Source organism: Neofelis nebulosa, chromosome 1 (assembly GCF_028018385.1).
Source record: "Neofelis nebulosa isolate mNeoNeb1 chromosome 1, mNeoNeb1.pri, whole genome shotgun sequence".
Classification (NCBI taxonomy): Eukaryota; Metazoa; Chordata; class Mammalia; order Carnivora; family Felidae; genus Neofelis; species Neofelis nebulosa.
This window is the reverse complement of record NC_080782.1, coordinates 149,805,745-149,819,326: the sequence shown is the minus strand read 5'-3', so window position 1 is coordinate 149,819,326 and position 13,582 is coordinate 149,805,745. Positions and strand designations below refer to the sequence as shown.

Genomic DNA, 13,582 nt, shown 5'->3' with positions numbered 1-13,582 from the left:
AGCACCTTCTAGGGAGTATCTGCCACAGGGAGTGATTACCTTTCTTCCATCTGTTTCATGCTGGACATAACCTGGTTGGTTTTTTCTTCAAAAGATGTGATGGCTTCATTCTTCTGCTGTAAACAGCTCTCTGCATTCTGCAAAGACAAGGAAGAGGGGTCACACTCTGCCTCTCTCTCACTGCTGTGCCCGCTCAGGGTTAAAAGAGGGTTTGATGATTCAATCTGTGCTTTCACAATATTTCTAGGAGCATTTCACTAATTGCTGGTCTTTCCCATAGCACTGGAAGACAAACTGGACTGAGGCTCCCAGCTTTATCCACACAAAGAAAGGCCAAAAAGGAAGTAATAAGCTTTTTGTTTTCCTCTATGAAAGGTCCATGCTCCTTTTTAAAAAAAGAACTTCAGAGTGAGATCTGACAGTGTTACAGAGCTGTTCCTACATGCCAAGCACACCTACGAGTTCATCGGGCCCTTGTAGGTTCTCGTGGCCCGCTCGTCAGCCCCAGTTCCCTAAGCACAGAGGGAGGCTGGCACAGACGTGCAATACAGCAGATTTACACCCACAACTGTGTGACTTCTGAATCCAGGCATGTACTGGGGGCCCAGGCAGGGGGGGCGGGCAAAAAGCACTGTGTCCCTGTGTGTCCATAACAGACACTTTTAAAATAAAAGGATACGAAAAGGCTGATGACAGAAGGAAGTCCTAATAAGTTCCTAATATAATATACAGACTGTATTCTTGGACCTTAATATAATGCAGTTAGACATTAACAACAAAAGAATGGCTAAAAATGCCTCATATCTTAGAAACTAAACTACATAGCATATTACTAAAAAGCTGTTGAGCTAAAAATGTAAACCAGAGGACTAATTAAGAAATACTGAGAGGTAGGGGCGCCTGGGTGGCTCAGTTGGTTAATTGTCCAACTCTTGATTTTGGCTCAGGTCATTATCTCATAGTTCGTAAATTTGAGCCCTGCATCAGGCTCTGGGTTGACAGCCTGGAGCCTGCTGAGGATTCTCTTTCTCCCTCTCTCTCTGCCCCTCCCCTACTTGTGCTTTCTCTTTCAAAAATAAATAAACTTAAAAAAAAAAAAAGAAATATTTAGAGGTAAAAGCCAGTGAAAACAGTATGCAATATTGTATGGTATTGAAGATGCACTGAGTGGAAGACGTATCCTAATTTTACACACCACTAAGCAAGAAAAAACAGCTACTTAGAACATGTGCCATTGACTGTAAGATGCATGTAGGTTTCAGAGAGGCTGAGCTGTGAATAAATGTGCTTCTTAGGTGATATACTTTTGTCAAAATTTGAGGGCCACAGGTAAAGCAGTAGTTGTGTGGGTCATTTTTAACTTCTTTCATTTTTAATATTAAAAAAAAATAACATCTTTTTTATTTATTTTTATTTTTTAAAGCAAACTACCCCCAGCATGGGGCTTGAACTCACAACCTTGAGATCAAAAGTCACATGCTCTACTGACTGAGCCAGCCAGCTGCCCCCAAATAAATTTTTTTATGAAATAAAAAAAAAAAGATAAAACAGATGAGCTAAGCATGCATTTCAAAAGATGAAAATAAATTACAGAGCAAACGCAAAGAAATCAGAAAGAATATAATAAAGGGGTACCTGGGTGACTCAGTCAGTTAAGCATCTGACTCTTGATTTTGGCTCAGGGCATGATCTCATGGTTGTGAGATTGAGCCCCCCAGCGCAGAGCCTGCTTGGGATTCTGTGTCTCTCTGCCCCCTCCCCTGCTCAGGCCCGTTCTTTCTTTCTTTCTTCTTCTTTTTTTAAATGTTTATGTTTGAGAGAGACAGAGCATGAGTGGGGGAGGAGCAGAGAAAGAGAGAGACACAGAATCTGAAGCAGGCTCCAGGCTCTGAACTGTCAGTACAGAGCCTGATGCGGGGCTCGAACTCACAGATCATGATGTGGGCCAAAGTTGTATGCTTAACCAACTGAGCCACCCAGGTGCCCCTGTTTCAAAATAAACTTATAATAAACTTATAATAATGTATAATAAGCTTAACAAACTTATAAAAAAAAGAAAACCTTAAAAAAAAGAATATAATAAAAGGAAGGGTGGAAATCAATGAAACATGGAACAACAGACAATAAAGAATATTAGAAAAAAGGTGGTTCGGGGCGCCTGGGTGGCGCAGTCGGTTAAGCGTCCGACTTCAGCCAGGTCACGATCTCGCAGTCCGTGAGTTCGAGCCCCGCGTCAGGCTCTGGGCCGATGGCTCGGAGCCTGGAGCCTGTTTCCGATTCTGTGTCTCCCTCTCTCTCTGCCCCTCCCCCGTTCATGCTCTGTCTCTCTCTGTCCCAAAAATAAATTAAAAAAAAAAAAAAAAAAAAAAAACCGTTGAAAAAAAAAGAAAAAAGGTGGTTCTTTGAAAAGATTATTGCCAATGATCACCAGCAACCACCAGCAGCTAGGGGACAGGGATGCTTACAGTCCTTCTCACAGCCCTTAGAAGAAAGCAACTATGCTAATACCCAGCCTCAGGCTTCTGGCTTCCTGACAGTGTGGAGTCTGGTTGGGATTCTCTCTCTCCCTCTCTCTGCCCCTCTCCCGCTCTCACTCACTTGCACACGCTTCTCTCTCTCTCAAAATGAATAAATAAACTTAAAAAAAAATGTTATATATGAACTTTATGGTAACCACCAATCAAAAGCCTATAACAGACACACAAAAAACAAAGAGAAAGGAATATAAGCACAACACTATAGGAAGCCATCAACTGCAAGTGAAGAGAGCAAGAGAAGGAATAGAGAATAACTACAGAAACAACCAAAAACAACAAAATGGCAATAAGTACACACCTGTCAGTGATTATTTATTTATGAAAGAACATATGCATATTTACTTATTTATTTTTGAGGAGAGAGCGAGCCCAAGAAAGGGGCAGAGGTGGGGAGAGAGACACTCTTAAGCAGGCTCCACTGTGAGCCTTGATCCCATGACCCTAAGATCATGACCTGAGCTGAAATCAAGAGTCGGACGCTCAATGGACAGAACCATCCAGGTGCCCCAAGTAATGACTTTAAATTTAAATGGTCTATCTGTTCCAATCAGAAGACATAGGTAGGGTGAGATGAATGGATAAAAAACCAAGACCTGTCTATATGCTGCCTATAAGAGACTCACTTCAGATCTAAAAACATATACAGACCGAAAGTGAAGTGATAGAAAAACATATCGCACACAAATGGAAGCCAAAAAAAAAAAAAAAAAAAAAAAAAAAAAAAAAAAAAAAGCTGGGGTAGCAGTACCCATGTGAGACTAAAATAGAATTACATGATGATAAAGAGATCTAACAAGCTGAATCCAGCTTGAGGATATATGTCCAGCAAAAGAATATAAAAATCATTAATATCTATGCACCCAACATGGAAGCACCTAAATACATAAAGCAGCTAACAACAAACATTAAAAAAGAAACTGACAATAATACAATAGTAGGGGACTACTTACATCAATGGATAGATCATCCAGGCAGAAAATCAGTAAGGAAACAGTGGTTTTGAATGACACATTAGAGCTGATGGACTTAACAGATATATACAGAACACTCTATTCCAAGCTAGCAAAATACACATTCTTTTCAAGTGCACATGGGACATTCTCCAGGATTGATCATGATAGGCCACACAAGGAGTCTCAATAAATTTAAGAAGATTGAAATCATATTAAGCTGCTTTTCTGACCACAATAGTATGAAACTTAAAATCAATTATAGAAGAAAAACTGGAAAAAGCACAAACATACAAAAAATACACCAAAAAAACCTGGGGAGGCTAAACAACATGCTACCAAACAACAAATTGGTCAACAAAGAAATCAAAGGAGACATTAAAAAAAAAAAAAAAAAAGCACCTGGAGACAAATGAAAATGGAAACACAGTGGTCCAAAATCTTTGGGAGGCAATAGAAGCAGTCCTAAGAAGGAAGTTTATAGTGATACAGGCCTACCTCAAGAAACAAGAAAAATCTCAAAGAAACAATCTAACTTCACACATAAAGCAACTAAAAAAAGAAGAGCAAAACCCAAAGTTAGTACAAGGAAGGAAATAATAAAAATAAGAATGGCTATAAGTGAAATAGAGACTAAAAAACAATAGCAAAGACCAGATGAAACCAAGAGCTGGTTCTTTGAAAAGATAAAATTGATAAACTTTCAGCCAGACTCATCAAGAAAAAGAGGGCTCAAATAAATAAATTCAGGGGCATCTGGGTGGCTCAGTCAGTTAACCGTCCGACTTCGGCTCAGGTCATGATCTTGCAGTTCATGAGTTTGAGCCCATATGGGGCTCTGCATTGACAGAAAGACCCCAGTTGGAATTCTCCCCTTTTCTCTCTCTGCCCTTCCCCTGCTTGCGCTCTCTCTCTCAAAATACATAAACTTTATAAATACATACATACATACATACATACATACATACAGAAATGAAAGAGAAAAAGTAACAGCTGACACCACAGGACTGTAAGATACAACTATGAAAAATTATATGCCAACACATTGGACAACCTAAAATAAATGGATAAATTCCTAGAAACTTAACGATCTTCCAAGACTGAATTAGGAAGAAATAAAAATCTGAACAGACCAAGGCACCTGGGTGTCTCAGTTAATTAAGTATCTGACTTAAAAAAAATTTTTTTTTTGTTTTTAATTAACATTTATTTATTTTTTGAGAGTCAGAGAGAGACAGAGCATGAGCAGGGGAGGTACAGAGAGAGGGAGACACAGAATCAGAAGCAGGCTCCAGGCTCTGAACTGTCAGCACACAGCCTGATGCAGGGCTCAAACCCATGAATCGTGAGATCATGACCTGAGCCGAAGTCGGTTGCTTAACTGACTGAGCCACCCAGGCGCCCTGACTTTTTTTTTTTAATTTATTTTTGAGAGAGAGAGAGAGAGAGAGAGAGAGAGAGCGAGCTGGGGAGAGGCAGAGACAGAGAGGGAGACACAGAATCTGAAGCAGGCTCCAGGCTCTGAGCTGTCAGCACAGAGCCCGATGTGGGGCTTGAACTCATGAACTGTGATTTCATGACCTGAGCCAAAGTCAGATGCTCAACGACTGAGTCACCCAGGCCCCCCAGGCGCCCCTCAAGTATCCAACTCTTGATTTCAGCTCATGTTCTCATGGTTTGTGAGTTTGAGTCCCACGTTAGGCTCTGAGCTGACAGTGCAGAACCTGCTAGGAATTCTCTCTTTCCCTGTTTCTCTGCCCCACCCCACCTCTCAAAATAAATAAACTTAAAAAAAAAAATCTAGGGGTGCCTGGATGGCCCAACTGGTTGAGTGTCTGACTTCGACTCAGGTCATGATCTCACACTCATGGGTTTGAGCCCAGCGATGGGCTCTGCGCTGACAGCTCAGAGCCTAGAGCCTGCTTCGGATTCTGTGTCTCCGTCTCACTCTGCCCCTGCCCCACTCGCACTCTTTTTCTCTCAAAATAAATAAACATAATAATAAAAAAAAAAATCTGAACAGACCAAGTTCTAGTAATGAAATTGAATTTGTAATAAAAAAAATTCCCAACAAACACAAGTCTAGGACTGGATGGCTTCACAGGTGAATTCTACCAAACATTTACTTAAAAAAGAATTAAGGGGCACCTGGGTGGCTCAGTAGGTTAAGCGTCTGACTTCAGCTCAAGTCATGATCTCACAGTTTGTGAATTCGAGCCCCACATAGAACTCTCTGCTGTTGGCATGGAGCCCACTTGGGATCTTCTGTCCCTATCTCTTTATGCCCCTCCCCCTTTCATTCTTACTCTCTCTCTCTCAAAATAAATAAACTTTAAAAAACATTTAAAGAGGGGCGCCTGGGTAGCTCAGTCGGTTAAGCGTCCGACTTCAGCTCAGGTCATGATCTCGCGGTCCGTGAGTTTGAGCCCCGCATTGGGCTCTGTGCTGACAGCTCAGAGCCTGGAGCCTGTTTTGGATTCTGTGTCTCCCTCTCTCTCTGACCCTCCCCCGTTCATGCTCTGTCTCTCCCTGTCTCAAAAATAAATAAACGTTAAAATAAAATAAAATAAAATAAAATAAAATAAAATAAAATAAAATAAAGTAAAATAAAATAAAAAATAAAAACATTTAAAGAAGAGTTAATACTCCATCTTCTCAAACTGTTCCAAAAAACAGAAGAGCAAAGAAAACTTCCAAATTCATTGTGTGAGGTCAGCAGTACTTTGATATCAAAACCAGAACACAGGTCCTACCAAGAAAGAAAACTACAGGCTAACATCCCTGATAAACACAGATGCAAAAATTCTCAGCAAAATACTGGCAAACTGAATCCAACAATACGTTAAAAGGATCATTCACACGATCAAGTAGGATTTATTCTAGGATACATAGCTGGTTCAGTATCTGCAGATAAATCAACGTGATACATCACAACAAAATGAAGGATAAAAACCATATGGTCATCTTAATAGATGCAGAAAAAGCATCTGATAAAATACAACATCCGTTCAGCAAAGTACGTTTAGAGGGAACACACTTCAACATAATAAAGGCCATATAATGAGAAACCCACAGCTAACATCAGATGCAATGATGAAACACTGAAAGCTTTTCCCCTAAGGTCAGGAACAAGACAGGATGTCCACTCTCACCACTTTTACTTAACATAGGACTCCAAGTCCTAGCCAAGGCAATCAGACAACTGAAAGAAATAAAAGGCAACCAAGTTGGGAGGGCGCCTGGGTGGCTCAGTCGGTTGAGTGTCTGACTTCGGTTCAGGTTATGATCTTGCAATTTGTGAGTTTGAGCCCCTTGTCAGGCTCTGTGCTGACAGCTTGGAGCCTGGAGCCTGCTAGGGATTCTGTCTCCCTCTCTCTCTGCCCTTCCCCACTCATGCCCTGTCTCTCTCTCTCTCAAAAATAAATAAACATTAAAAAAAAAAAGGCGGGGCGCCTGGGTGGCTCAGTTGGTTAAGAATGGCCCACTTTGGCTCAAGTCATGATCTCAAGGTCCATGAGTTCGAGCCCCGCATTGGGCTCTGTGCTGACAGCTCAGAGCCTGGAGCCTGCTTCGGATTCTGTGTCTCCCTTTCTCTCTGCCCCTCCCCTGCTCGCGCGCTGTCTCTCAAAACTGAGTAAACATTTAAAAAAAAAAAAAGGCATCCAAGTTGGTAAGAAAGAAGTAAAACTGTCACTATTTGCAACTACATGATATTACATAAAGAAAACCCAAAAGACTAAAAACTTAGAACAGATAAATGAATTCAGTAAAGTTACAGATACAAAGTTAATATACATTTCTGTTCCATTTCTATATACTAATAAAGTAGCCGAAAGAAAAATTAAGAGAACAATCCCATTTATGGGGCAGCTGGGTGCCTCAGTTGGTTAAGCATCCGACTTCGACTCAGGTCACAATCTCCCAGCTCGTGGGTTCAAGCCCTGCATCGGGCTCTGTGCTGACAGCTTAGAGCCTGGAGCCTACTTCGAATTCTGTGTCTCCCTCTCTCTGCCCCTCCCCTGCTCACTCTCTGCCTTTCAAAAAAAAAAAAAAAAAAAAAAAGAAAAAAACATTTAAAAAAAAACAATCCCATTTATAATTACAGAAAAAATAACAAAATACCTAGGAATAAACTTCACCAAGGAGGTGAAAAGCCGATACTCTGAAGACTGTAAAGCATGGATGAAAGAAACTGAAGATGGCACAAATAGACCATGCTCACAGATTGAAAGAATTAATGTTAAAATATCCATACTACCCAAAGCAATCTATCGATTCAATGCAGTTCCTATCAATATACCAACAGTATTTTTTTTCCTTTACTTTTTTTTTAAATTTTTTAAAATTTACATCCAAATTAGCATATAGTGCAACAATGATTTCAGGAGTAGATTTCTTAGTGCCCCTTACCCATTTAGTCCATCCCAACCCCCCCCCCCCACAACCCTTTCAGTAACCCTGTTTGTTCTCCATATTTATGAGTCTCTATGTTTTGTCCCCCTCCCTGCTTTTATATTATTTTTGTTTCCCTTCCCACCAATAGTATTTTTCATAGAACTAGAACAAACAATCCTAAAGTTTGTATGGAACCACAAAGGACCCCAAATAACCGAAGTGATCTTGACAAAGAACAAAACTGGAAGTACAGAATCCTAGATTTTAAGCTATACTACAAAGCTGTAGTAATCAAAACAGTATGGGCTTTCCTGCACATCTCTGTCTGCAGTTTCAGATGACCGGCCGCTGAAGGAGGGGAGTGGGAAAAGACTGATAGAGCACAGAAATGAGGCAGGCAGAACTGTGTTCAATAAATGAAACCATAGGGGTGCAGGGTTAGCTCAGTCAGTTGAGCATCTGGCTCTTGATTTCGGCTAAGGTCAGTATCTCATGGTCGTTGAGTTTGTCAAGCCCCGCGCTGGGCTCCCCACTGAATGTGCAGCCTGCTTAGGACTCTCTCTCCCCTTCTCTGTCTGCCCGCCCCTGATCACATGCATGCGCACCTGTACTCTCTCTTTCAAAATAAAAAAATATAAGAAAATAAGAAATAAAAATAAATGAAACAATAAACTGTGGTCATCAATACACAGATTGAAGGGAAATAACCAGACCAGACATGGTGACTGAGGGAACTGTACTGTCACAAAAACTCGTGTCACCACGAGTCAGGCCTGAAGAGTATCTGTGACTGTTTGACCCTTCATACAATCTCCAGGCCAGCAAACCGAGACCAGTGGGAATGTGGCTTTTAAGCCGTGCAGCCACCAAGAAGGCCACATTCCCCAAGAGCCCACTTCAAATGGGCTATAGAGATGGCGGACTTGTCAGGGACCATGGAGGTTGGCTGACAAGTTCTGTTGACGACTGAGGAAGAGTAGGTGGACATGCTAACAAATGGAGCCCCCAGCACCCTGGGCAGCCTTCCCAGCTCCTGCCCAGAGGTGCAAATGATGGCCACGGCAGGCCAGGGTCTGCCCTGTGGGTCTCTTGTTTCCTTTTGCAATCCTGTTTTGGCTCCACTATTCTATGCTGGGCGGGATGGGTTAATGTGAGAAAGACAGCTGATCTTCTGGTTCAAACACAGGCCTCGAGGGCTCCATGGAGAGTGCTGCTTGTCACCCAGGGGCTGCGGACCAGGAGGATTCTGGGACTGGACAGGACTTCTGGAAGCTCAGTGGGGCAGATGGTGGTAGTGACAGCTATATCTAGTGACCCTAGTGACTCCTATTCTCCCCTTCATCTGGCTCGCAGCTGGGACACGCCAGCCCCAGGCTCCCCTCACAGCCACATCTGGCCCTTGGCTGTGTAAGTGAATGGAATGATGTGTGCAACTTTTCTCTCACTGTTTGGGAGGAGATCCTGGTTCTGGACTTTTGCTTTTCTCTCCCTTCCACTCCCTTCCAGTGGCCTGGACAGCTGGAGCTGCCATTAGCCTGGGTCCCCAAGCGACTGCGGGGGGCAAAACTGCTGGTCTGAAATGATCTCCTCGAAACCATTATGCAACAGAAATACAAACTGCCATAGTTTGAAGCCGCTTTAGGTTAGGGCCTGCTAAATTATTATGAAGTATGGTTTCCTCTGACGAGCATGAATATTAAGGTTACAGACTGACCCAGACCAGAAGAAAACACAAATTAAAATAAAGAATGTGTCAGGAGAGCGCAACGATTTTCCTCTTTTTCTCCCTGTGCTTTAATTTCCACTGCAGCTATTATTATAATGCTGGTTATGTAATAGTTTTTAAAAAGGCTGGGGGTGCCTGGGTGGCTCTGTAGGTTGAGCATCCAACTCTTGATTTCGGCTCAGGTCATGATCCCACGGTTCATGAGTTTGAGCCCCTCGTCGGGCTTTGTACTGACAGCTCGGAGCCTGGAGCCTGTCAGATTCTGGGTCTCCCTCTCTCTCCGCCCCTTGCCCACTTGTGTGCTCACTCTCTCTCAAAAATAAACATTAGGAAAAAAAAGATTCTCTCTCTCCCTCTGCCGATTGCATACGCTCTCTCTAAAAAATTAAAATAAAATAAATACATAGATAAATAAATAAATGAGACTATGTTTAAAAAAAAATGGCAGGACAAGATAACATGTGTGTCTGTTCACACCATCTTTGACACAGATTGAGAGCACATCTAAAGAGGAAGTGGGACAGTTCAGGCATTAAAACAGGAAACAGGGGCACCTGGGTGGCTCAGTTGGTTGAGCGTCCGACTTTGGCTCAGGTCATGATCTCACAGTTTGTGAGTTCAAGCCCTGCACTGGGCTCTGTGCTGACAGCTCAGAGCCTGGAGCCTGCTTCGGATTCTGTGTCTCCCTCTCTCTCTCTGCCTCTCCCCCGCTCATGCTCTGTCTCTCTCAAAAATAAAAATATAAACATTAAAAAAAAATTAAAAAAAAAACCCCAGGAAACAGAACTTCAAAAAAAAGAAAAGAAGGACACAGAATGGTCTTGGGTGCTGCTGTAGCCTCTGAGCAAGGAAGCTTTGCGATTTTTAGATGCTAGCTTTCAAACTCTGGCACAATTGATTCTCTCTGGGCTAGCTCCCCTGAACCGCTCTGAAGTGACAGGAGAGGTGTGCAGCCAGCCGCGCAGCTGGAGACTCAGCAAGATTAACTTCATGGCCCAGCTTGAAAAGACGACACTAACTTCTATCGTTCCTTAATCCACTTCTCCATTTCCTGGGGCAGACAGTCATTGAAGAAGACGAAAGACACTAGGGAGACAGTGAAGGGAAGAACGGGTCAAGACGGTTCAGTTTTCCGTTCTACTTACTAGCTGTGCCACCCAGCGCACAAGATGCAGCCACTCGGGTTTGCCCTGTAATTTACACTTTCCTCCATGTTATCAACTTTTCTCAGGGACTGCTGAGAGACCCAAATAAAATAAGTGCAGAAATGCGTAATGGGGCCTATGGACGGGGCCTCACGGAGGTGTCCGTCCTCTCTTCTGCGGCAAGAACGGTGTGAGGTTGCAAGGCTGTGCTAGGGACATAGAGTCAGCTCCCACCTGAACTTTGTGAAACATCTGTAAATTGATGGCTTTGACTTCCTCCAGCTGCTGGCGGAGGGCGACTAGGGTGTCCTGCTTCTCGTGGGTGTCCTTTTCGAGCAGCTTCATTGCGATCTCCATCTCCGTCTTCATTCCAATCTGCAGCTCCAGTTCTTTTTCTAGTTCCTTATCAATTAGGAATATCAATTAAGAAGGTGTTATTACAGTAGACACAGGGATGTATTTACCTGAGGGTGTATCTTGGGCAGTGGCAAAAATATAACCCGGAAGTCGGAGTAGGTTAGGGAGATTTAGGAAATTCTGTCCAGAGCATAACTACATTAAGTTTAGCCCTTTTGCTCATTTTGTAAGGAAAACTGGCTCTGGATCCAGTCAACAGAAAGTTGGTAGGTGGCAATGTGAGCCTTGATCCTGGCAACCACATTCTTTAAACCCTAAGATCAGAACGCACAGTCTGAAAGAATGTCTGCCAAGCAATCTGACGTTGTAATGTGAGAGTTTTTGGATTTTTGTATGGTTTGCTCCTTTATGGCAATAAAGGTGCAACCATTTTGAACTAGTGCTGTCCTGGGTAACTCAGGAGACACGTTTCCACATCTGCGTAAAGACACAAAGCAGGTCCAAGAGTTGTGTCTACTAAAAAACACTGGTTGGGGCATTTGGTTGGTTCAGTTGGTAGAGTGTGTGACTCTTGATCTCGGGGTCATGAGTTCAAGCCCCATGCTGGGTGTGGAGCATACTTTAAAATTCACGGTTCATGGGATCAAGCCCGGCATCAGGCTTTGCACTGGCAGTATGGAGTCTGCTGGGGATTCTCTCTCTCCCTCTCTTTGCCCCTCCTCCCCTTGTGATTGCTCTCTCTCAAATAAATAAACATTAAAAACAAACCCAAAACACTGGTCACTGGCACAGAGATTAGGTAGAATATAATAAATAGACCAGAGGCTGACTGAGGGAACTGTATTGGCAAAGCAACCTCAAATCTGGTCTCATGGTAATCCTTGAAAAAGGTTTATAAAACTGGAAAAAATACAGAACTTAGGTGTAAGCTAAGTAAGCCCTTAAAAAAACATTTTTTGGAGGGCGCCTGGGTGGCTCAGTTGGTTAAGCGACTGACTTCGGCTCAGGTCATGATCTCACGGTTCCTGAATTTGAGCCCTGCGTCAGGCTCTGGGCAGACAGCTCAGAGCCTGGAGCTTGCTTCGGATTCTGTGTCTCCCTCTCTCTCTGCCCCTCCTCTACTCACACTCTTTCTCTCAAAAATAAATAAATATTTTAAAAATATTAAAAAAATTTTTTAAAGGGATGATTTTTGATTCTTCATGAATATATTTCTTCAGACTTTAGAAACTTTGCATAAAAAACTCATTTGTTTTTAAAAGCAGATTTAAGCACATGTGTGAAAAGTGACAACAAATAACATGAAGGGCTATTGGGGAATTCCTTCTAAAGACACTTAGCCTATGGGTACCTGGCTAGCTTAGTTAAGCGTCTCAGCTCAGGTCTTGATCTCAGGGTCGTGAGTTCAAGCCCCATGTTGGGCTTTGCACTGGGCATGAATCCTACTTAAAAAAAAAAAAAAAAAAAAAAAAAAAGACAGTCTTGCACTCACCAAACGGACTTTCTTCTCCTCTTTTAGCTGCTTCCACACATCACTATACATTTCATCCAGACCTTGCCGAGTTTGCTTGTAAGTGTCCAGCTCAACTTTTGTATCTTGTTTTGTTATCTATATCAAACAAGAACACCAAGAGGCATGGTTTGCTTATGGAAGTGAGCTAACTACAAAGTATTTTACAATATATCATAGGGGCACCTGGCTGGCTGAGTCAACTCTTAATCTCAGGGTCAGGAATTCAAGCCCCACATTGGGCATGGAGCCTACTTAAAATAAAAACATTAAAAGAATATGCCACAATTATTAAAGATGTAGGATAACTTCTATATTTTAAGCACTGTAGAAAAATGCTAAAAGATACTTCAAAATATCTTTGAACCTGAAGGATGACAGCAAGCCAACAGACTTTTGAAAAGTTAGGTTTGGAAAACAATACATATTTAATTTTCTTTAAAACAGAACCGTTGTTCTTAGTGGGAAAGGCCCCCATTCATTCCATCATTCAGCATGGATTTTTATTTATCCAGCATGTTCTTTAGCAGTGGATGAATTTCAAGATGAATCAGATATGGTCTCTTTCTGTTCTCAGGTCATTGTGTAGGACAGCTGCAAGCCAGCAATTCTATGACACAGAAAATGGGTTCTCTAATGGAGGGAGGGACAAACAGCTCTGGGAACAGGGGAGGAAGGCCCAAGGCCACGGATGGGGGCCATGGAGGCATCACAGAGGACACGGTACGTGAGCAGAGGTTGAAGAGTAAATGGGAACCTTTGAGTGCAAAGGCCCAGAGGTGAGGAAGCAGTGCGCTTGGAAGCCCGAAGTGGCCCAGGTGGCCTGCAAGTGGTGTGGGAGGGCACAGTGGCACCAAACAAGGCATCTCTGTACGTCCTGAGGCCTGTGTCACTATTAAACAATGAGCATGAGCTCTGCCACGGACACTTGCGCATGGGAGACACGCTGCCCAGCTGTGAGG

At 42.7% G+C, this 13,582-nt stretch overlaps 1 protein-coding gene across 3 annotated transcripts in view; it reads right to left on the bottom strand.

Annotated features, from left to right (window-relative positions):
• Positions 1 to 13,582, bottom strand: part of RUFY1 (RUN and FYVE domain containing 1) — a 59,679-nt gene that overhangs the window by 11,161 nt on the left and 34,936 nt on the right. For all 3 annotated transcript variants that reach the window (XR_009264569.1, XM_058739406.1, XM_058739398.1), the window contains 3 exons: positions 12,603 to 12,719; positions 10,988 to 11,155; positions 40 to 137 (listed from right to left, as the gene is read on the bottom strand). Coding sequence is in view for 2 of the 3 variants with exons in the window: in XM_058739406.1 (XP_058595389.1) it covers positions 40 to 137; positions 10,988 to 11,155; positions 12,603 to 12,719 (383 nt within the window). In the remaining variant the exon portion in view is untranslated. The remainder of the gene's footprint in view (positions 1 to 39; positions 138 to 10,987; positions 11,156 to 12,602; positions 12,720 to 13,582) is intronic.